A 23,752-nucleotide genomic window follows, 5' to 3' on the forward strand; every position below is an offset into this window, starting at 1 on the left:
TATCTAGTGCTCAATCGTTTATCGTAAGTATCGAGAACTTAACATAAGGCGAAAGAAGTTGCAGGCTTCAGAGATTGAAGTCAAGTAAATTAGGATTCAAGGAATCTGATATAAGTTTCTCTGATTTTCCATTATTATTATTTAATTACTACTAAAATTCCCGTGAACTGAATGACGGAGTTTAATAGGGGCAAAATACCCTTAAAAGGAAATTAAGTGATTAATAGTTTAACGGTTAGTTTCAACGCCTATCGCGTGGAAGTCATGGGTTAGATTCTTTGTGACAATACCACATGTACGGGCGAGTGGCTAATGTGCGTGTAGTTTCATGTTTGTTTTCTGGGATTTGCCTCGGATACAAACCCGAGTAGTGGTTCAGATTCCACATTAAATAGTTTTTTTTCTTTTTTATTATTATTTCATACTTATTTTGCTTCATTTTAATTATATATTGGTATATGATCAGTAGGTTCCGTTCTCATATAGCCTTGCCGCTGAAAGGGAAAGTTAAAGTCCAACCCAATCAGCCAATAGGTCTGATGCAATTTCCGTCTTTTTTTTCATTTTTTAAAAGTATAAACTTCCAGAAATTTTGTGAACATAAAATGAAAAGAATATCTTGGCCATAAGTTACGGTAGGTCAATGTCTTAATATTACAGATACGACCTCATCACTTTCCTTCTGAAACTGAGAGAGAAGCTGGAAAAACAGAAATCAGAATGACTGGAAGTGTGACCCAAAGACAATACGTCTTGTTAATGAGGAGAAATTTAACAGTTCTCTTAAATAAACTTTTCCAAAATGTAATTTTAAATAATGGTGTGTCTGCTGTTGTGACCCTACTATACTAGTATGTCTTTGACTTAGCTTATTTTTATTGATTATTAGATATTAAAGTTCCTTTTCAGCACTGAGGCTATATGAGTTGCGAACTTACATTTTACAGTGAAATCCGAATCACTGTAATACGTTCAAATTTCGTTCAACTAATTATTTACAACACTTGATTTTTTTTTCAGTGTTCGTGGTCTTCATTCCAACATGTGTTCCATTAAAACGGAGAGTTCCACAGTGGCACGATTAGTGGCTAGTATTTTTCCAAGATTGTTTTTCGAGATGAAAGATGTTAAAAAGTTGTATCCTCTGTATGAAAAATTTGGTTTCCTCTTAGAAGAGACCGGTTATGTTCATGAACAAGCAACGAAACCGGACACTATTGGTAAGTATAAGTATCACTGTGAAGTACCGTATCCAAAGTGCTAGTCTCTACTTGTTAAGTGGAAAAGGTAGCTCCTGCCATGGAGAGACGTCGTTTATTCTTACACAGATTTTTATTTTGGGACTTGTTTGTCAAACTTACTAATTTAACTCCCTGACATTATAGCCCACGAACGCCAAACTGTTTTTAGTTGGGTGATAAGTCCCTGGCATTACAGCTCACGAATGCCAGATCGCCTTTGGTTGAACGATAACCCTTTGTTGTTACAGCTCATGAACTCCAGATACTTTCTATTTGGTGATAACTACCTGGCGTTAGAGTTCACGAACGCCAAATTGTTTTTATTTTGTGATAGTTACTTGGCGTTACAGTTCGCTTACGGTAAGTGTTTTTAGTTGGCTGATAACTCTCTGACGTTACAGCTCACGCCAGTATATATATAGTTGTGAGGTTGGCATATTTTCTCGCCATTATTTGAGTTTTTCTAGACTGGACTTTGCCACTCCTTAATTCCAGTAATTTCAGACAACTGAGTCCATACCGAAAAATACATGTATCCTCTCACTCACCAGAAGTACCCGCAAGAAAAATTCACACGCTAACTTTTCGAAATATGAATGAACTTTTTAGAACTATTAAACTAGTAAGGGGTCTATACAGCTTCAATAAAGTCTAATTTCACAAGTTTATACTTCTCATGCGTACACGAATATTTTATTAATTACCAGTCCGTGGAACTAACTGTTATACAAACTAGTGACTTTGTGCCGCAAAATACATAACGCAGCATGTCGTAATTTCTAAACAAATATTTACAAGGGAACAGAGATTTGTAATGTTCGAATTCAGAGGTTTAATTTTTGTTCATAAGAAATATATCCAATTGTTTCTTAAATAGGGTCTGATGGATTTAGAGTAAGGTTTACACTGCTGGACATTAAAATCAATTAAGAAGGAGATAACAACCTCAAACAAAACAGATGTGTATCTTAAGACAAAGATGTAAAATGTTTGCCGTTTTGTAGGACAGCACCAAGAGACTCTAGCAGATAATACAGAGGTTTTTAATGCGTGGATGCTCCACTGGTGTTGTGAATGGTTGTGTCACTAAGGGACATAGAGAGGATGACAGCTTTAACATCCTCTTGGCATATACCAAGTCATGCACATTGCCATAACACATTGAACACATTGCCATAGGTAATCAACTGTGTCTAAGGGAGGTCTGTTACGCGAGGTATTCTGCAATGTTGGATCAAATGTATTCAATTAGAGAGAGATCACATGAAAGAGTCGGAAAAGGGAGCAGTGGAACATCGTGCTCCTAGAGGAAATGTGCCAAAACGGTCGCACTTTATACTATTGGAATGTGGCTCCATGTCGAATATCTTTAGTAAAGGACCACAACCGGCCGCGGTATACAGTTTGCTTGTGAAAGATTCATCGATGCATATTAGACACGAGTAGGAGTGAATCCAATGGAACTTCATACCATTACTGCTCGATACCAGATTGATTTGGTGATGCAAAATGCAGACATAGCCCAACCTGTTACCATGGTACTGCAAGACGAGGGTGTGGCCATCATATTTTTTTGACCTACCTCCAGTGTGCGTGACCGGCACACTTGATGAGTCACGGAGCTGTACTGTTAACATTTTTTATTATTCTTCAATCCTTCTAGGATGAAGCCGATGCCTCTTTGGTGATGCACTGTGGGAAGCAGCTGGAATGCCTCTTTTGTGATTGCACAGAGCTTGTCAGTTGCGTTCTGTATGATGCCTTCTTTGGACTGAAACTTGGTTCCATTCAAAGGCAATTTGAACTTGGGGAAAGAATAGGGAGTCTGAGACGAACTAGAGAATATAGTGTTTGACCTAGAAAGTCTCAATCTATTGTCCACATTTAATCCATGAAATGCTCATGGTATTATTCCTGAAGGCCTGTTTGATTTTGCAGATCGTTCCCATTTGGGATTCTCTAAGCTTGACACAAAATTTAATGCAGAAACGTTGTCCAAGTTTAGTCGTTTTGTCAGAAAATGAAATTCCGACGCCGTTTAGTTACACCTCCTCATTTATCGGCGGTATACCAGTGACTGACTGCTTCTGCACGCTGGGAAACAAACAAGAATGCTCATTAAGATCATTTACACATATGCATCAAACTATTTCTCCCTAACTACATTTGTTTGTGCCAAAAAGAAGAAGAAGAAGAGAATTAATATAGGATAATTTCTAAATGAGCATCGTATACTAAATTTCACATCCTCCAGTTCCAGCAAATCCTCACATTGACCATTTTATAAAATTAAAATCAGAAATTTGAATATTGTAGAAATGTCCCAGTCCCTTATTAGCGGAATTTCCGAAAACGTTGAAATACAAAGCTTATTCTTAATAAGGTATTTATATACTTATATTCACAATTTCAACTTAAGCAAATCCTTATATTCGGCATTTTATGAAAACAAAACCGGAGATTGCAACGTTACAGAAATTGGCCTTTTCCCTCCTTAAGAAACGAAATTTTCGAAAACACTGAAAGATGTATGGGGAGTTTATGTGCTGAGTTGCTAACTTCAGGACTTCTGCTGAGATACTATATTTTTAAGGGGAAAAGAAGTTGATTACCTTCCTCTTCCTTAGGATACCTATTTCAATTAAGGAGAAATTATAAAAAACAAGCTCCAGCCAAGTACTATTTCGAATTATTCTCAGCCGTTTCCACACATTGTTGATTTTATGAATACAAAATTGCAAATATAATTTTCTTATATTGTACAATTTACCCTCTTTCTCCCCTTTACAAGCAAAATTTACGAAATCGCTGGAGCACATGTCCATTTATTTTTAACAAGCAGTTATTATGTTTAGTATCATTGCCATAATATCATGAACTCGTAAGATAATTTGTTTTTGGCAAACAATTTGAAGTCTATTTTACTTCTTAGGGCATTTATTTCAATCAAAATAAAATGATAAGAACCCAGATCGACCCAAGTGGCAACTATCTTTAAAAATTCATTTCAACTGGTTCAGCCTTTTTGTCGTCAAAAGACGACACACAACTTCGGTTTCATTTGTTATGTACTTAGGTATATCATATAGACTCACAAACTTAACTGTGATAATATGTACGTTATCGATTAATCTTTTTGATAGTTTTTAAGTAATAACTTCAACTCGAAAGTTCTCTAATCAGTCCATAATGAATACCTCTGCTAAAATATAATATTTACATTATCTACAGACGAGAAACAATTTTCTCATACTAGAATCATCTCTTTTTTTCTATTTTTCTTTACAGCCAATGACAGAGTAGAGGAGCTCTCTGAATTTTGTAGGGCACTCATTTTTAAAATTTCGGGTATATTTTAAGAACTTTTAGTTGGTAGTTAAAAACTATAGAATTCTTTATATACTGTGTATTTTAGTTAATTAATGATTCGTAGGATAATTGAACTTTAGATAGAATATCAAGTTCAAGCAGAAGAGAAAACAATATTTTTCCCAATCAATCAGCAATCAAATTTACACCCATAAGTGTTAAAACTGCAAAGAAAGATCATATAACATGTAACCATATATTGGAAGTTTTAATTAATCCTTCCAGGAATTGACATCCATTCTTTCTAAGTTTGAAACTCAAAGTTTTAAATATTTAACTTGTAATATTTTTGTTGTGGTGGTAATGTGATTTAATTATTTGTAGTTGAAAGATCTTATCATAAACAACAACAACAACAACAACAACAACAAAAAACAATATCGTTGGAAGTTCTTAGAGGATTTTAATTTAGCTCTTTAGTCCTTACTCAGGATCTCTTCTGAATTCTTTTCTTCCTGCGAATGTAAGGTTTGTCACAGAATAGAAGAATTTTCTCTTTTCTTTTCTTTTCTTTTCTTTGAAATTTAATATTATTTTGGTTACTGTATTTCTATGATAAAACAAATGAACATAATTTTAATACTTACTATGAGTTCTATGTACTGTACTGGTTTCATGATTAAATGACGTTGAAATATTACAGGTATTGCTTTGTCCGATTCACCAGTGGGTCTTGCTGCCTATATATTAGAGAAATTTTCTACATGGACGAATCCTTCATTTAAGAATCTCACAGATGGAGGGTTGCCAAGATCTTATAATATCGATACACTACTAGATAATATCATGATTTATTGGGTTACATCCTCAATAACTACTTCGATGAGACTTTACAGTGAAACTTTTAATAGAAAGTTTCTTGAATATGATTTTGATAGGTAAATATTTCAACTTCTTTTCTGAATCTTTTCGTTAATTAGTATTGGTTTTTGTTTGTCTATTTATCTAGAATTTAACTAACTTCATATGAATGAAATTACAAATATGAGGAAAATTTGGAAAATAACCCCCGTTTGGCTGTAAATTAAAAAAAAAACTCATAGATACGCTTTTCTTTTACTTACATCTTAAATGTTCATTTGTGCTCTATTTTTCATTATAGTCGCCATGTAAATTCAAATACTTGTCATAATGTTTAACCAGCTTACGATTGTAGGATTCTGATCTTTAAAAAATGGTTAAAATAAATTTTACAGTGCAGTTGATTTTAGTCTCATACACTGAAACATATTAATTATATCTTATCTTTCTTTAGCTTATTGGTGAACGTTCCAACTGCATGTGCAATATTTCCTCATGAAATTGCACCAATGCCTGAAAAATTTCTTCGACGCCGCTACAATAAACTTATTAAATATACAGATATGCCAAGAGGAGGTCATTTTGCAGCCCTTGAGGAACCCAAGCTACTAGCGGACGATATTTGGGAGTTCGTACAACTTGTGAGAAATACGTCATCTACACATACAGACACAGAACAAGAAAACAATTCATATTTCAAGAAAAGGGAGCCCAAGTTATGTGATACAGCAAGAATTCAAGTCATAAAAGCAGACGCGTCTGTAATTACAAGAAAATACCCAGTACGAAAACCTAAAAGGGATCCAACTATATTGCCATGAAAGATAGTACTTATATGAGGATTGATTTTTAAGATACAACTATGATAGGTTTTTTGTTAATATTTCTGTGTATTTCACGCTTTAATTGAAAATGTACTAATTTTTAAGATACCTTTAGAATTAAAATTTATTTTTAAAAGCCTGAATTTTCTGCTATTTTTTTTTTAATCTTGACCACTTTTATACATTAATATATGTATGAATGAATGAATCGCTTGATTGTTGTCAAATACAAGAATTCAATTTTCGAACAGTAGCGAACAACTGTTTCATTTACTTAGTTATCAGAGTTTTGATATGAAAACTAGTCTTGTCTTTATCACAAACAAGTTCCCTATCATTGAAGGTGGAAACAAATCTTTTTATTTTTTTAACAAATGTAGAAAGAAAATCAAGGGATAAATATAAAAGAGCTAGTAGCACTGGAATTGCGAACTGATATATTGAGATTGAAGCTCGATATTGAATTCTATGAAAAGGATTATTATCTTTCATCTGCTTTATCTTTCACTATCATAGTTGATTATTATTTAAAGAAAAAACAGACACAACAATATTTTATTTGTAGTGTTTAGGCCTTTCTGAGAGCGAGTACGTTTTCCCCACCATTCGTTGTTCATCATGGAGTAGCATTCTTTCAACAAGTATCATCTTTATGTATTTGTTTGGCAAAATAATCAGAAAATGTATATGGACACTATTGACAAACGAAACTAATTGCAGCAAAAGCACAAAAAGATTTTCCTGCAGGCTGCTTGCAATACACGTCGTATTCTATATGTGGTTCGAGGCAGGGGTGCCCATCCCTCCCAAAGCTGATGGCGTACTCCACCCATAACTAATAATCTCTTCCCTCCTCAAAACTCAAGTCCTCTAAAAACAATTGCCCAGTGTAGCAGTAGTTTTTATAGTACTAGTAATTGTTATTTTTGTTGTTTTTATTTCCTGTAGTAGTATTATAGAATGCTTGTAATAGTAGTAGGGGCAGGGTAATTATAAAAATGGCATTACTTTTATTAGTAGTCTTGGTAGTATACAATACTAAATATGTTCTATAAGGATATTGAAGGGTATAAAAAGTTCTACACACTGTGTATGGTACAGGTATTTTTTTCAATTAGTAGTATTATTTTTTTCTTTACAAAATATTGATATAATTCCCTTGTACATGAAAAGTAAGACGCAAGTTACAAGTTATTGAGTTTGATACCAAAAGAAAATGTTATCCTCGAAATTAGCCTACAAAAAGAAGTGATATCCAACAAAAAACATTCCTGTAAAAGAGCCAAGTACGAGTGGCCTTAAAAAGAATTGAAATCACAAAAATAGGCGCCAAGTTCTGGTGGACAACAGTTACAAACACTCACTGGCTCACTTCGAATTTAGATTTGAAACTTGGCTGTTGCCTGTATGGTTACCACTAGCTCACAACTATGTCAAACTACTTTATAATTTTCAACAGACAACATAGGCAAGTTTCAAATCTAAATTTGAAAGTGATTCCTTGAGTGTTTGTAACTGTTGTTCACCAGAACTTGGCGCTCATTTTTGTGATTTCACTTCTTTTTAAGGCCGCTCATACTTTTTTTTTTTTTTTTTTTTTACAGGAATGATGTTGTTGGATTAAATTATTACTCGTCGTGGTGGTGACATTAACCTACCGTTGATGTTCTTTATAGAGTAATAATTTTTTTCGTTGCTCATTCGACAAAGCAAACTTGTCTATAATATCGCTGTTGGGAATGCATTCTAAAATGTCTTTTTCGGAAGAAAGGACAAGCATGTCGGAGAGCCATACATCTCCTATGCTGCTTCTTAGTCTATTTTTTACAATCTTTACTTTACTCATAATCCTCTCTGCTGAGCAACTCGTTGCTGGTAATGACAGAAGTATCTAGTATAATATTGTTAGGTATGGAAAACCAGACATATTCAACAAACACCTGTAAGGCCTAATGAATCCTTTCTTCACCCACTGATCCAGACTGATCCAGATATATCCACAAAGCGATAAACTGACCAGCCCATCCTTTTATATAGCAACTTGCGCGGTACTTCATTCATAGTGTTTCTAAGCAGGGGGTAGGGGGATTCATTCTCGAGATTTAAAAAAAAATCGCATCGTGTTCCAATGTTATTCTGACAGCAAAATTACTTATTCGACATTAGAGTAAAATTCTTCCCCAATTTTTTTATTCCCCCCAATTTTTTTCTCGATGGCACAACTTGCGCCATTCATCCCTCATATGGGCGGCCCTTCTCTCTTAAAACGAACCAACCTTTCCTTTCATACGGCTATTTGCGCGGTACTTCATTCATCGAGTATCGAAGCAGGGGGTACGAGGGTTCACCCTGGAAAATTTTTGAAAATTAGCTTCTCAAAATCGTGTTTTAATGCTATTTCGACAGTAAAATTGCTAGTTCGAAAGTAGAGTAAAATCCCCCCCAAAATTTTTCTCAATGGCGCAGCTTGCGCCACACATCCCCTCTGTGGGCGGCCCTGGTTCGACGAACCGAACAGCACTTTGCCAAACTGAGACCCGAGGCCTCGCTAGATTGATTGATTGATTTTGAGTTTTACGTCCCGTTCAGCAGCGAGGCTATATGAGACGTGGACCTACTGATTAACATGGAATCCGAACCACATGAGCTCCCACCGGGAATCGAACCCGGGAGGCCTCGCTAGAGATGGCCATGTATCATTCCGTAGCTGTATTTACAAAATTAACACATCGCAACGCAACGCACTGCAATAAGTAATTTTAACTATAATGCCGACTATCGCAAAGTTTGTGTTGTGGTTTAGTTTAAAGTAATCGACATAGGGCATTTCCAGGTATTCCGGACTGACAGTTCGGAACACACGTTGCACTTCCAATTAATATCTTCGCTGAAATAAAAGCTCAAGGATGCTGTAACTTTGTTTAGCTATCAGGCATTTCAAGACCTTCATTTTCACTTGGATACAATTTCTACAATGACAGTACTTATATAGAAATTAATTATTGAAGTTGCTGTTCCGGACTGGCAGTTTTGCAATCTTAGTTTCAATTGGAAACAACTTATCATTTTAATTCTCTGAATACTTATAATCAGATTATGTTCCATATCACAATTTATAGTAGACATGTGTAGTATTACACTATATTTTTATAAAGGTAATTTATAGTAACAGAGATATTAAATATATAAGCCTTGTTCCGGACTGACTTTTATGAAATAAAGTTATATGTAATTCTGATTATGGTTCACTCTTTTGGTTTGGTGTGTTTGTGATTGTGTAACTAGTGTCTTTACAATTGCCAAAGTTAGTGTTTATAACTTGTATGCTGTGCTTTTGAAAAGAATTTCTGTAAAGAAAGAGAGTAAGTTGAACTGTTCACCGTCCGGAATTGCGCGGCAAGAAAAGTAGAGAAGATTGGTGTGTGTTGCTTATCTCACAATAATTGTTGAAATTAACAAATTGATGAGCAGGATAAGTATATCTTTTAAAGAAATGGAATATTTACAGTACAACATTTCTTTGTGCGTTTTATTCTTCAAAGATATGAACGAAAGCTAAGTGTAAATGCAAAGTGGAAAAATAGTAAAAAACGGCATGGTTGTATTTTGAAAGCAAACGGGTATTGATATAATTATAGTGCTAGAATGTGGTGTTAGCACTTATAAGTAATAGTATTGTTCACAAAATCGAAAAATACTAGAGAGACTTATCTGCATTTTAAAGTATTATAGCACAACTGCATAGTATTACGTGTATTGCTATCTACAGTAAGATTTTCGGCATACAGTTCTACCTGTACAGTAAGTGCTAAATAAATTGAATATTTTATTGTCCTTCAGGAATGACTGCTATATATATGTATTTTTTACAATGACTATGGTTCAGATTTAATATAAGGTGTCTTGTGACAACGAAATTATAATAGCACAAGTCTTGAAGCAACGAAACGGACCACGTGAATGATTGAAGGAAAATTAGTTCCTTGGTAAGTTTATCTTCTTTTTATAAGAAGTGGCGACCCATGCTAAAAAAATATAAGTTGTGTTTTACGTCTTGGCTAGTACGTTTATAAATAATAAGAGAAGGCAACGCAACACAATATTGCCAAGCGTTTCCCAAAATACAATTTCCGTTGCATTACATCATAAATGGCGACCCAGTTAGGATATTTGTTTCTAGACGTTGGCTGCTAGGTTTCGTTGCAAACAAGTCAAGATAAAAAGTATTTTAATAGTACGGTTATTATCAATTTGTGTTAACAACTTTTAAGTGAGCTTCTGAAGGAAATTTAATAGTAAATATCAAAATGTCTAGCGATAGCAGTAGTGGAGAAAATTCTTCCGACGAAAGTGTTCGACATAGTTGTTGTAATCGAAAATATAGATACAGTGTATCTTGTAATACCCGTAAACGCTGGTATTATTTAAGGTGTCAGGGGATACCAAATACGGAATATGAAATACTAAAAATGAAAAGTGTAAAATGGAGCTGCTCAGAGTGTATGGTAAAAACGTACAGATAGAGAAAAGGATTTAGATCGCCGTAATACCAAAATCACAGGTAATGATAACGTTGTAGGGAACAGTGTGGAGGAAATTTAAGTTACTGGTAAAGAAATTTAGATAGATGGCGCTTCAAACGTTACCACACGAAAAGTAAGCAGTGACTTAGTAAATGAAACGGAAGATCTTGTTAACGCTAGTAATCAAACCAGTTCAAACGTCGAGTTTATAATGCTGTTAGAAAAATTAAACAAAATGTCGATAAAACAGAATAATCAGTCAAAAGTGTTAACAGGAAAGATTAGACTGTCAGGCAAAGGAATTTAGTGAAAGGTTAGAAAACCAGGTTAGAGCAATAAGTGATAATTTTCATAGAAAGATAATTGAGTTACTGGTTGAATTAAAGGTTTTTCAGCTAGAGACTTGCGTTGAAATTCGTAGGGACCTAGAACTTGTACAGGACGATGTTGAAACTTTGAAGAACAAGTGTGAAGAAGTAGATTCACAAGTAGAAGAACAGAATGACAGTTTAATGATTTTAGAAAATGATACGAAGAGACACGAATCTATTATTTGTCAGTTAAATGCACGTGTAAAATCATTAGAAGAAGGAAATAAGGTTAACGATAACGAAATAGAGCAAAGCATTGAAAGAAATATCCATTTTTGTAGCCAAAGAAGTCAACATCTAGACCAACGTTTGAACGAATTAGAAAAGGTGGAAATCTTTAGTTTAGGTGAAAATAAAGCTACATCAGAAAGTAATTGCATTGATAATCGAAAACCATGCCAACATACTGTAAGTTCTAGAAATTCTGAAGTTGAGGTGCAAGAAATTTCCATCGCAAGTAGTTACAGGGATTGTACTACTACAAATATTGTTACTACAATAGCTAGTAATACTCCGTGCAATGAACGAATTAATGTTACATCGCCTTTTAGTTTGCGTCTTGAACCACTTAAGAGCAAATACAGTATATGGTACCGAAGCGACTAACGTTCATAGTAATGCTAATAGTTTTGATCATTTTAACACTACTGAGCCAGTTAGGTTGTTCAACTGCTGTTGCATGGTCTGGTTTAAGGTCTTTTCAACCAAATACAAATATTTTTAGTAATAGTGTTAACAATCCTTTCTACTTTCGACCAATGAATCAAAGCGACACTGGTTTGAGTCGAAACGGAACTATGTTCCCATATTCAACTCAAGAGTCTAGTAAACGAGAAAATGGTAACAATACAAGCTTTTCCTTAAGAGATTTAAACGCGATTCCAAAATATGATGGTAATCCTACGAAAGGTGCCGCTCGAAACCTTCTAAGAGAACTAGTTCAGTGCATGGAATTGTATAATATGTCAGAAAGGGAGAAATTGTTAGTAATTCAGAGATTGTTGACACATTCCGCGCCAGCGTGCCTAAGTCAGTTTCAGGAAAAATAAATTCATTCAATGATATTGTCTATCAGTTTAGAAAGCAGTATTTCTCAGCGCGCCTGGAACGTGCACAGAAAAGACAGTTGGAAGCTCTTCGTTACGACAAAGTTCCCACGAATGGTAGATTTTGTATGGTACATTGTAAATCAGTATTACAATATTTACGATACGGTAAATGAAACAGAGCTAGTAGATCTAATACTCGTGTGTTTACAAGAAGGGGAGTCAAAATTGTTAAGACTAGTAGGTTGCCAGGATACGAAATCTCTAATTGCTCATCTGATGGAATTAGAAGCACAGACGGACGTTGCAGTGTCAATCCTCTAGTGTGAAGCAAAGAAAAACAGCTTTTGTTAGAAATGTTAATGTTCAAGAGAGTAAAAAGACGAAAATTGATTCTTCGATGCAAACAGAGCAGTTTTTTTGGTAATAGAAACAGTGAAACTTCTGATTGTGAAGGTTATCAGTATTCTTACAAGCCCTACCGTTGCCAACGGAATAATAAGTTCAGAAGAAATGGTCGTGGTAGGAAAAGGATGTATAATAATGATAATAATAGGGATCATAACTCAAATTGGAGACGTGATGACCCCGAGTTAAATTCGTATCCTAATGAGTCGCCAAGAGTACAATATTCACCAGAGAATGACGAAGGCGAAAGGAGTGTAAATTATCGCATGGGAGCTGATTCCATTCAGAGAAATCCTAACAAAAATACGGTAATGACAGATGCTGTTGTTCATCACTCGCGCGAGGAAAACTTCCCATGCAGTCGACATTAGAAGGGAGCGATTTCGACTGCAATTTGAGTCCCCTGCAGTACTCAAATTTCAAAAATACTTCAGGTAACAGATGTTTCAATTTAACGAGCAATTTGCATGGTGATAGATCTATTTTTAGTGTTGAAAATATTCAAGAAGAGGGTCAGGAACAAGTTCGAGTTAATAAGATGTCAGTGGATAACGGTTGTGCGTCAAGTAAAATTTTAAAATCGTCCTCAGAATTAGTTTTCAAACCTTGGCAGGATAATTATCCACTTGTACCGCGAAGTCGAAACGTGACATTGCAAATACGTTTTGTTATCGATGAAGAGAGTGAGGTAAGTAATTGTAGGATAGAAATTATGAAGTGTCATCCTCCTACTGTGGATTGCAAAGTAGTTGGACTTCCTATAAAGTGCATAATCGATTGTGGGTCAGAATTAAATTTACTGAATTTATCTGTTTGTGAATAAAATAAAGAATAAATATCCTTCCGCCAAATTACGCCTAGATCCTAATATTGTTCTGTGTGGTTTCGCTGGAAACGAGAAATATTTAGTGAAAGTTATCAACTTTTGAATCTAGATATCCAGGGTAAGATATTCGAGACACCAGTGTATGTGGTGAAAAACCTGAAGACTGATATGATACTAGGTGTTCCATTCATTAAAAGATATAATGCTGTGCTAGATTGGAAAAACAAAATCCTGTCCTTCGAGAATTGTAATGAAACAAAAGTTACTGTAAACTTAGATGAATATATCTTTTTGGCAGTTAGAAGTGCATGATCCGATCCAAGAAGAAGAGGGTGTAATATCCCAAGAAGAAATCGAAGAAATCGAGAATTATGTTCATGAAAGAAATGACTTGGATAACGAGACGAAGTCAAAATTATCATTGTTGCTGAAATATCGTACGTTGTTTTGTGAGTATCCGAGAAAAATTAAGACAGAGCCGTATAAAATTCAGTTAAAGAATAATGAGCCAGTAGTAGGTAAATCTTACCCAATTCTACAACATATGCAGGACGAATTTGAAAAAACCTTGACTAAATGGATAGATATTTGTGTAGTGAAAGAATGTGTTGGTCCTTATAAAAATCCAACACATTGCGTTCAGAAGTCATCAGGAAGCGTGAGACCTGTATTAGATTTGAGACAATTGAATACTAATGTCATATCACCAAGGGTACAGGTGGAACCAATAACAGACATTTTAAATCGTATTTCAGGGTCTACTATTTTTTCTTCATTGGATTCTACGGATTCATACTATGGTATTCCTCTTCACCCAGTCATTTCAGTGTACTAGTTTCCTTTATTTAGGAAGACAGTTCATCTTTTTACGAATGCCAATGGGACTAAAATATTCAGGATCAGTCTTTCAACGTGTTATGAATCATTATTTTGATATTAGTACCAAGGATTTTGTCATGTTATTTAGATGATGTGATGTGCTTCTCAACTTCGTACGAGAGTCATTTTTCTCACTTGGAAAGAGTATTAAAATTTTTCGAACAGGAAACTTTTCATTGAATTTTAGGAAATGTCAATTTTTGAAATCCGAAATTTTGTTCTTAGGACACGTAGTAAGTGGTAATTCCATACAGGTGAATCCTAAACATAACGAGGGAATTCGAAAATTTCCAATTCCTAAAAACAAGAAGCTCTTGAAGACATTTTTAGGGCTTGTTGGATGGAGAAGACGTTTCGTCAGTACCTTTTTTGAGTTAACATCACATTTGTACGATCTATTAAAGAAAGTGAATAAATTTGAATGGACACCTGAAGCTTTAGAATCTTTCGACAAATTAAGTCATCTTGAGTTCACTTCCTGCGTTATCTCTGCCAGATTTTAATCTAACATTCCATATCTATACTGATGCCACTGCCCAAAATCTCGCTTGTTATATTTCACATCATGAAGAAGAAGAAATGAATGCAATTGGTTACGCTAGCAGACGTGTTAAAGCCCACGAGATGTCATTATCAATATTTCAGTTACAACTACTAGCAGTGTTATTTTTGTGCGACCAGTTTTCATATTATCTATTAAGAAGAAAAGCTATCAGACATTGCGATAATGCTGGAGTAAAGCATGCGTTCACTCTAAAGAACTTGGATACCGCGCACGACCCGCATAATTCTAAAACTGCAGAGGTTTGACTTGGAGTTCGTACATTTGCCAAGAGTAGAAAACAGATTTCCGGACATTTTGAGCAGGTATCCACCTGATGTCAAAGAAAAGGAACCTCAAATATACCTAGTAAACTTCATGTCTCAAGAAAACGACTCACTTGTAAGTTTTGATGAAATAAAAGAATGTCAAGCTTCAGATGATTATTGTGTAAAGCTAAGATCTCTGGCAGCAGATTTACAGTTCCAGGATAAAGTTAAAATTTTGGATGGTATAATTTATCAAAAAAATCCGAAATCTCAGAATTGGTTGTTAGTGATCCCAGTAAGATGATTTAGGATTTGGCCCAAAAGGCACATGTTAACGGACATTTGGGACTAAGAAAATGCCTAGGTTTCGCTAAATCAGTGTTTTATTGTAAAGGTATGAGGTCTGCCTTCGCAAAATGCCCAAAGGACTGCCTTGATTGTGGTACGTCTAAGTTCACTAATAGAAAAATAGCTAGAGAAACCTATCACATTACCGCTGAGAAACCACACGAGAAGATTTTTGTTGAGATTGTTGGTAAACTTCCAGGCAGTTCCGGATACTATTTTATACTTTCCATTTTGGATGTTTTTCCAAGGTTCATTTGCTTTTACCCACTAAATTAGCGAAGACGAAAGAAATTGTTGCAATATTAGAAAAGAGATATTTCTATCATTATCCTATTCCAGCATGTTGTATTACTGATCAAGGAGCTCAGTTCAATTCGAAAGTGTGGAAAGAATTTTGTGCAAAATATAAAATGCGGCATATCATGACATCCCCTTATAATCCAAAGTGTAATGGTTCAGTGGAAAGGAAACATAAAGACTTAAATACTATCATCAGAGTGTATTGTCATGAGAATCACATACACTGGACTAAGTATTGAAAAGAGCGCTGGATCTAATAAATAACTCATTTTATAGCTGCACGGGGTATACTTCATGTGAACTATTTCTTTCATATTCAGCTTCAGGACGTTTTAAATCTATCTATCCCTGGGCTAAGGAAAAGGAGAATGTGGATAGCAAGGATCGTTTCCTAGAAGTTGTGTCAGAAATAAATTCTAAAAAGGACAAAAACACGGTGAAGTCATCAGGAAAGGAAGTGATAATCAAAGAAAAAGATTTGGTGTTGGTTAAGATACATGCACTTTTGTCATTCTTTAAGAAGAGAATACACAAATACATGAGTACTTACACAGGACCGTATGTGGTCGCTAAACTTATGAAGAATAGTGCTATGTTGCAGGATCTTAAATGCTGCTGGCATTCAGAATTTTTCAAATTTAAAAATATTTGATTATTCCCAAGAGAAACGAGAAGAACTGTTAAAGGACTATGTTGTAGTTTCATCAAGTTAATTTGTTTTGTGCCTTATTATATGTCAATATTTAGTAAATTTATAGCTTGTTTTCGTTTTCCTTGTATAAACATACTTTGATAGCATTTGTGTATATACTGGACGCTAAAATAGTGAATTAACCTTACATCATTCTTGAATAAATACTAAAGAGACTTATCTGCATTTTAAAATATTATAGCACAGCTGCATAGTATTACGTGTATTGATAACTACGGTAAGATTTTCGGCATACAGTTCTACCTGTACAGTAAGTGCTAAATAAATTGAATATTTTATTGTCTCAGGAATGACTGCTATATATATGTATTTTTTTACAATGACTATGGTTCAGATTTAATATAAAGTGTCTTGTGACAACGAAATTATAATAGCACAAGTTTTGAAACAACGAACCTGACCACGTGAATGATTGAAGAAAAATTAGTTCCTTGGTAAATTTTTCTTCTTTTTATAAGAAGTGGCGACCCATGCTAAAAAATATAAGTTGTGTTTTACGTCTTGACTAGTACGTTTATAAATAATAAGAGAAGGCAACGCGACACAGAATATTGCCAAGCGTTTCCCAAAATATAATTTCTGTTCCATTAAGTCCGCAAAACTGGCCACATAAGCTTAAAAACTTACACTGTGAGACGATATTGACTCCAAATATATAATTTTGTAATTCTTCCACTTTAAATAGGCCGGCATCAGCTAATTGTAATGGACCATAAAACAAACCGCCGAGCTATATTTTCAACTTTATGGCCAACGAAAACTCTGTCCTATCTGCTTCAAGAATTTAATTGGAACAACACAGTCATCTTTGTTGAAATGGAGAGCTCTGCTGATGTAGAATTTCTGATAGTAAAACACGGCGCAATGAAGATGATCTTGAAGGAATACTTCCTCAGATATTGCTGAAGTGTCTTGTCACGGCATGTGTCGTAAAAACCTGTGCTCCATCCACTTTTCTGATGCATGATACCTGAGGTATTCACTCTGGCAATATTACATTAACTTGGAGAAGTGGTTCTCATGCAGTCTTGGAATGGCCACCACATCCTTCTAAAATTCATCAGGATCCTTTTTTCTCAGCTTCAACTTCATTCACTGGCGCTTCAAAGACATTGATATGCTCAACTCTGTTTTCAATTTGTTTCATGAAATCATGTGCATTTCTAATAGAGTTTCCACTTAACATGGTCCGTTTTGCAATCAAATTCCCTTTACATTACCTACTATATCATATACAGTATTCCTTTTTTGTGGGAGGTTGCAAAAAACTTCCATTCCACGACATCAAATGTTTCAGCAATTCTTGTTATATCTGCCAACATGAACTTCTGCTTAAATTAGCCTTACCTGACCAGGATAGCAGTGCGGTTTTGGGAGGATGGCGCTGCTGTTGTGTTTACATCAGTTTCACGGCAAGCGCGGCGGGACAGGGGAGCGAAGAGTTTCATTCTGCAGTGTATCCAACGTTTTTTAAAAGCTGCAGTTTGGATGTTATGCATAGCCTAATCTCTTTCCGTTTAATAACGCCGTAAGTTATATGGTTGTAGTGAACCATTCCTGCAGTAATGCAGATGTATTGTGAATAGTGATATATGAATGGAAATTACCAATTTAAGAACAACATAGCACAATTAACAATTCAGTGAGCTTCTACCGTGTATTAAGCAAATTGTATAAAAATTGATTACGTTTTATTCGATGTAATTATATAACAGGAGTAGCCTGTAAAATGCTGCTCGCTAGTTTGTTCGCAAGTTAATATGGAGGGTGTATTTTTTGTAGTTTTTTCACTTATTACTTAAGATGCTCTGCAAATAACTTCAATAACTTTTGAAACTGTTTGTCTTAACTTGAGCCAGGGGCGAATTCAGGCTGAATGTTTGAGGGGCGGTCTTTCAAAGTCAGATCAAGGTAAGATTGTAAAAAAAAGAAAGAAAGAAAAGAAAAGGTAGAAAAAGAAAGTAAAGCAACTTTAGAAAAGGAAAAGTAGCTATTGTATGCAATTTCTAGAACAGAAATGGCCACCTGCGATTTCGAAGGTGGACATTTTTTTGAGCAAGAACGCCAATGTAAGTAATTTCTTGAAATTTATTGCTTTATTTGACTTCTGTAACGTAAAACAAAAAAGTAAGGTCTACCTATTTTAGGTTTTATTTTATATTTATAATACAAAGGTGAAAATTCTTAGGTTTTATTTTTAAAATAAAAAATATCCTATTCTGAGGGAGAGGCAATTGCCCCGACCCCTGGATCTGCCCCTGACTTGAGCATATGCGTGAAGTGGTTTATTACGAACAGAACAAAAACAAACTATGAGCGATTGATTACAAGTAATCCGGTTAGAAACACTGCTGCTTGCATTTTAGTTCCAAAACCGTCCGCCCGTACTCGTTCGCTGGTCAGGTAATAGCTGCGCCGTAAGAGAAGATTTTCAAAGTTGATGCCACAGAATACACCCTGATTCTCAAAAGCAGAATTGTTTTTAGGTAAATATGCACTGCATATTTTTCGTGTTTGAAAGAATCCGAAACAAAAGCAAAAATTCATTTGCTGTCGCTGATCATCATCATCCAGGAACCACGACACAGCTGTAAAGACTGACACTTGTTTGTTAACCTAGTGAGCTGACTGGATTTCATTCTGCTCTTTACAGGTGAAATTTTCAGCAAAATCCATCTGTAAAACAATGGTTCCACGAAGAATGTCTGCTTTGCTGCTAGAAAATATTTTGCTTGTTGACGTTTTGGCACAAATGAAAATAGTATTTATTTAATTTGGAAGATAATTATATTTATACACGCTATATTTTTAAGGGTTAAGCCGGTCAAAGGGTTACGCCCTTTCTTCGGGACGAGGATTGTAGGTGTGGGGGATTGTCTTTATTTATAGGGGGCATTGAGGGTTTGGGGAATAATTTAATTTTATGTTATTTCGTTCTTATTTGTGTGCATCTTTTTATTTTTTATTTTTATTTTTTAAAAATTTTATTTATTTTTTTATGAGAGATGAGGTGAAGTGCAGGTGGACGTCACAAACATGAGAGTAATGTTAGTATGGACGAGTGAATGGTTATCTTCTGCCCTGGGGCGTCACAGGGCTGATGAAGACAGATGAAGCCCGCTGCTAGCAACATTGATGGAACACTAGTGCAGAGATGGATAAATGCATGGACTAAGATGAGGTGGATGATAGATGGCAAAGTCGGCCTTTCGAGGGTCATCGTCGGCTAGAGTCTTATGGTATAGAGTGAGAAGATGTTGGAGAGGAGTGGCTTGGTGACGTGGGGGCGTATCATGTATTATAACCTGTTGAAAGGTGTCTAGGAATATCGGATTTCCTTTCGCAATGACTTTTGTAATATATTTAGTGCGAAGTGTTTCTAAGTGTGGAAATATTGTTGGAAAGTTTTCGGTGGTAGAGGTCGGCAGTTGGTGCTGGTAGTTTGATACGATAAGCAAGTCGGAGAGCATGTCTTTCGGAGATGGCAAGTCTATTATATAGTTCATCAGGGGCAGAGATCCAGCAGATATGGCCATGTGTGAGAGCAGGTCGGAGGAATACTTTGTAGGTCGTAATGACGGTGTCGGTATGTAAGCCCCAGGTTGTGCCCACTAGCCGTCGGAGGAGGTTTAAGCGGTTCGTTGCCTGTGATCGAATCTTTTGTAGGTGGGGTTTCCAACTGAGTTTAGAATCAAAGATGATCCCAAGGTAGGTAACTTGTGATGATGGGCGGATGAAAGTGCCATTTACATTAATGTGAAGAAGTGAAGGATTGCGATGGATTCGTGAGCGGCAACGAGGTGGGAGAAAAATAAGAGCTTGTGTTTTGAGAGAATTGATGGTGAGGCGCCCTTTGGAACACCAGGAGGTAAAGGCGTCAATTGCCTGCTGAAGTGTTTTATTTATGTTTTGAACAGTATTAGATGTGGCAAGGAAAGCGGTATCATCTGCATATTGGTATACTGAGACATTTGGTGGGAGAGGGGGCATGTCGGCGACATTTAAATATATAGAAGAGGTGAAAGGACAGATCCCTAAGGGACACCACAGTGAAGAAAGATCGGATAGGAAAGGGATTGGTTGATATTAATATAAGTCGCTATATTTGTTTTACTATCTGATTTATGAAATACTGATCACAGTGCATCAGTGAAATGTATTTTCGTCGAAATCTTGCTGTCGATCCCTCGGTATATCAGTTTATAACTCAATATGCAATTTGCCTGTGTTAATAACTTAGATAACACTGTTCAACAACGAAAATGTAAATTGAAAAAAATCAGCTAATTCTTATTGATTTTGTGGTGATGATTACGAATTTGAAAGTTATTTTCGAATATTAGCTCTACTTTTCGTTTTACAGGCATGTCTAATAATAACGCTTTAAAAATAAATATATTCGCTTCGTTTGGGGTAAAATGTTACACTAATCCGGCAACACTGGAGAAACTATATGAACGCTTGGTTTCATTGTGTTCCTTATCTCAGTAGTATTCTGCTATTGTTAGAAAATACAGGTTTAGTGCAGTTATCAGCGTTTTGGGTGTGACGTTTGTGTAGTGCAGGACATAAAAATACAACTACGCAAAAATACTGGTATTTCGAATGTATATTTTTAAATAGTTGTCGGAACTATTTCAAGTGACATTTTGAGGATCTGAATAAACAAAAATGCCGCGAAATTGTGTAAACAGTGCGGATAGCTTCTGCTACGTGTGTGGGGAAGTGACATTTTCCTCACAAAAGCAGACTATAACACCACTAATAAGAAAAGTTTATCAATATTACTTTGGTTGTAAAATTGGAGAGCAAGATAAATCTTGGGCACCCCACATTGTCTGTAACACTTGTGCCAGCAATCTAAGAAATTGGATCAATGGGAAGGGGCGCTCAATGCCTTTTGCAGTGCCCATGATTTGGAGGGAGCCAAGCGACCACATCAGAGACTGTTATTTTTGTATAGTTCCTTCCTTCAAGAAGGGAATTTCCACGAAGAAGAAGCGGGCCTTGATCTATCCTAACATCCCTTCTGCAATGCGCCCTGTTCCACATGGAGAAGGACTACCTGTTCCTGACCCACCTAAAGAATACGATCTTTTTTCAGATGATGATCAAGAAGTTGAAGCTCCTGAATCAAGTACTTCGAAGGACCCTACGTTTGTTGTAGAAGAACCTCCATGTGAACCACATAGACTTACTCAAGAGGAACTAAGTGAAATAATCAGAGACTTGGAGCTCTCGAAAAGCAAACCGAAATTTTAGCGTCACGCTTAAAGGAATGGAATTTATTGCAGGAAAAAGTAAATATTTCAGTGTATCGGAATAGGGAGAAGATGTTCACTTCATTTTTTACTATGGAAGACACACTTGTGGCATGTACATATGTAAATGGTCTCATGAGGGCACTTTAAAATTAATTACGAACCTACGGAGTGGAGGCTCTTTATAGATTCGTCCAAGGTGAGTTTAAAGGCAGTGCTTTTACATATTGGAAATGAACTTCCTTCAATTCCTGTAGGTTACGCAGTTCATATGAAAAAATCTTATGAAAATTTGAAACGTTTACTTCAAGCCATTAAATATTACGATTTTCAGTGGCTCATTTGTGTTGACCTTAAAGTAATAGCACTGTTGCTAGGTATGCAGTTAGGGTATACAAAGTATTTTTGCTTTATATGTGAATGGGACAGTAAAGATCGTTGATCTCATTACCACAAAAGTGATTGGAGCACCAGAGAAACTCTTTATCCAGGAGTGAAAAGTGTGCAGCATGAACCACTGGTAGATCGTAACCGAATTTTGCTTCCCCCTCTATATATTAAATAAGGTCTTATGAGAAGTTTTTTTAAGAGCATGAACCAAGAGGATGAGGCCTATAAGTACCTAAGAGAACAATTCCCTCGATTAAGTGATGCCAAAGTTAAAGAAGGTGTTTTCATAGGGCCACAGATTAGGCAACTATTCAAAGATCACAAGTTCGACGAAATTCTCCAAGGTGAGGAGAAAGCTGCGTGGGAAAGCTTGAAGAGTGTTTGTTCACAGTTCTTGGGAAGACACCGAGCAACAAATTACAAACAACTGGTAGCAAAGTTGTTATTGTGCTACGAAAATCTTGGTTGCAATATGTCTCTGAAACTCCACTTTCTTCATTCACATCTAGACTTCTTTCCCGAAAATTGTGGAGCAGTAAGTGACGAACATGGTGAGCGTTTCCATCAAGATATTGCAGCCATGGAGAAGAGATATGAGGGAAAGTGGAGTTCTAACATATTGGCCGACTACTGTTGGACTATTGCAAGGGATGCTCCAGATGTAACCAACAAAAGGCAATCCAAGCGAAGACGCTCAAAATAAAATAAACATAATCCTGTACAAGGGATCACTTGAAACTTTTGTCTACATTGCAGTGTAGTTCTTGCACAAAAACGTATTTGTACATATTTTTCATGTTTTGATGTTAATACTGATTTTTATTACGGAATTGTTAATGTTTAACTTGACCACGGTTACTTTATTTTCTGTATCACTGTGAAACTGGTATTTGCGCAATTTTGAAAAAGGAAGTACAAGGGTATCGAAAGCTATACCTTAGGGCACTTCTTAACTCCCCAGCTTATCACATCACAGTGAAATAGATAAAAAAAAGTGAAATGTAGGTTTTTACAAGGATTTTGCTTAAATGTTCTATAAATATTAATAAATTTGTATATATACAGCTACTGTTGTACAAGGGCGTTTTTTTTCACAACCTGAGCTAAGAATTTTTTTCTATTATCATTTCTTTCATATTATGCTTAAATGAATGTAGAAATCACAATTTCAAAGAATTTACATACTTTCGATCAAAATTTGTTGAACAGTGTAATCTATTGTTTAATTAGCATTATTTGACAGTGAAATACAAATTGTATTTAATTAATCTATTTTGATCTTGATTAGCTAATTAGCTTTCAAATGATGTATTACAGATGTGCATGCCAGCAGTATTATTTTTTTTCATAACAGGTTGACATTTGTATGGAAATGTCCCATAGCAGGCACGTAGCCAAGGGGTGGGTCCGGCAGACCTCCCCTTCAAAACCAGAAATGAAAACAAATTAGAGAAGGATGGAACAAAAAAGAACGAGTAAAAGAAAAACCAACGTTAAAAATAAAGAGGTACAACAAGCTTGTGTTGAGGATCTTTCTTATGAGATCCTTGTGTTGAGGAAAGGGGAGTCAAGTTAAAAAAATTAATATTATTGTAACGAAACAATCCGAATTTCATCTAGTCCATGCTAATCATATGGATTAC

The 23,752-nt window shown here is 35.5% G+C and overlaps 1 protein-coding gene across 3 annotated transcripts in view; it reads left to right on the forward strand.

The window, feature by feature from the left end:
* Positions 1–6,378, forward strand: part of LOC145680429 (juvenile hormone epoxide hydrolase 1-like) — a 54,425-nt gene extending 48,047 nt beyond the window's left edge. For all 3 annotated transcript variants that reach the window (XM_081750950.1, XM_081750949.1, XM_081750952.1), the window contains exons 5-7: positions 1,021–1,220; positions 5,254–5,488; positions 5,866–6,378. In XM_081750950.1, coding sequence (XP_081607076.1) covers positions 1,021–1,220; positions 5,254–5,488; positions 5,866–6,232 — 802 coding nt within the window. In that variant the 3' untranslated portion in view covers positions 6,233–6,378. The remainder of the gene's footprint in view (positions 1–1,020; positions 1,221–5,253; positions 5,489–5,865) is intronic.
* Positions 6,379–23,752: the final 17,374 nt, after the last annotated feature.

The sequence above is a fragment of the Thermobia domestica genome, chromosome 3, assembly GCF_964235325.1.
Source record: "Thermobia domestica chromosome 3, izTheDome1.hap1.1, whole genome shotgun sequence".
Classification (NCBI taxonomy): domain Eukaryota; kingdom Metazoa; phylum Arthropoda; class Insecta; order Zygentoma; family Lepismatidae; genus Thermobia; species Thermobia domestica.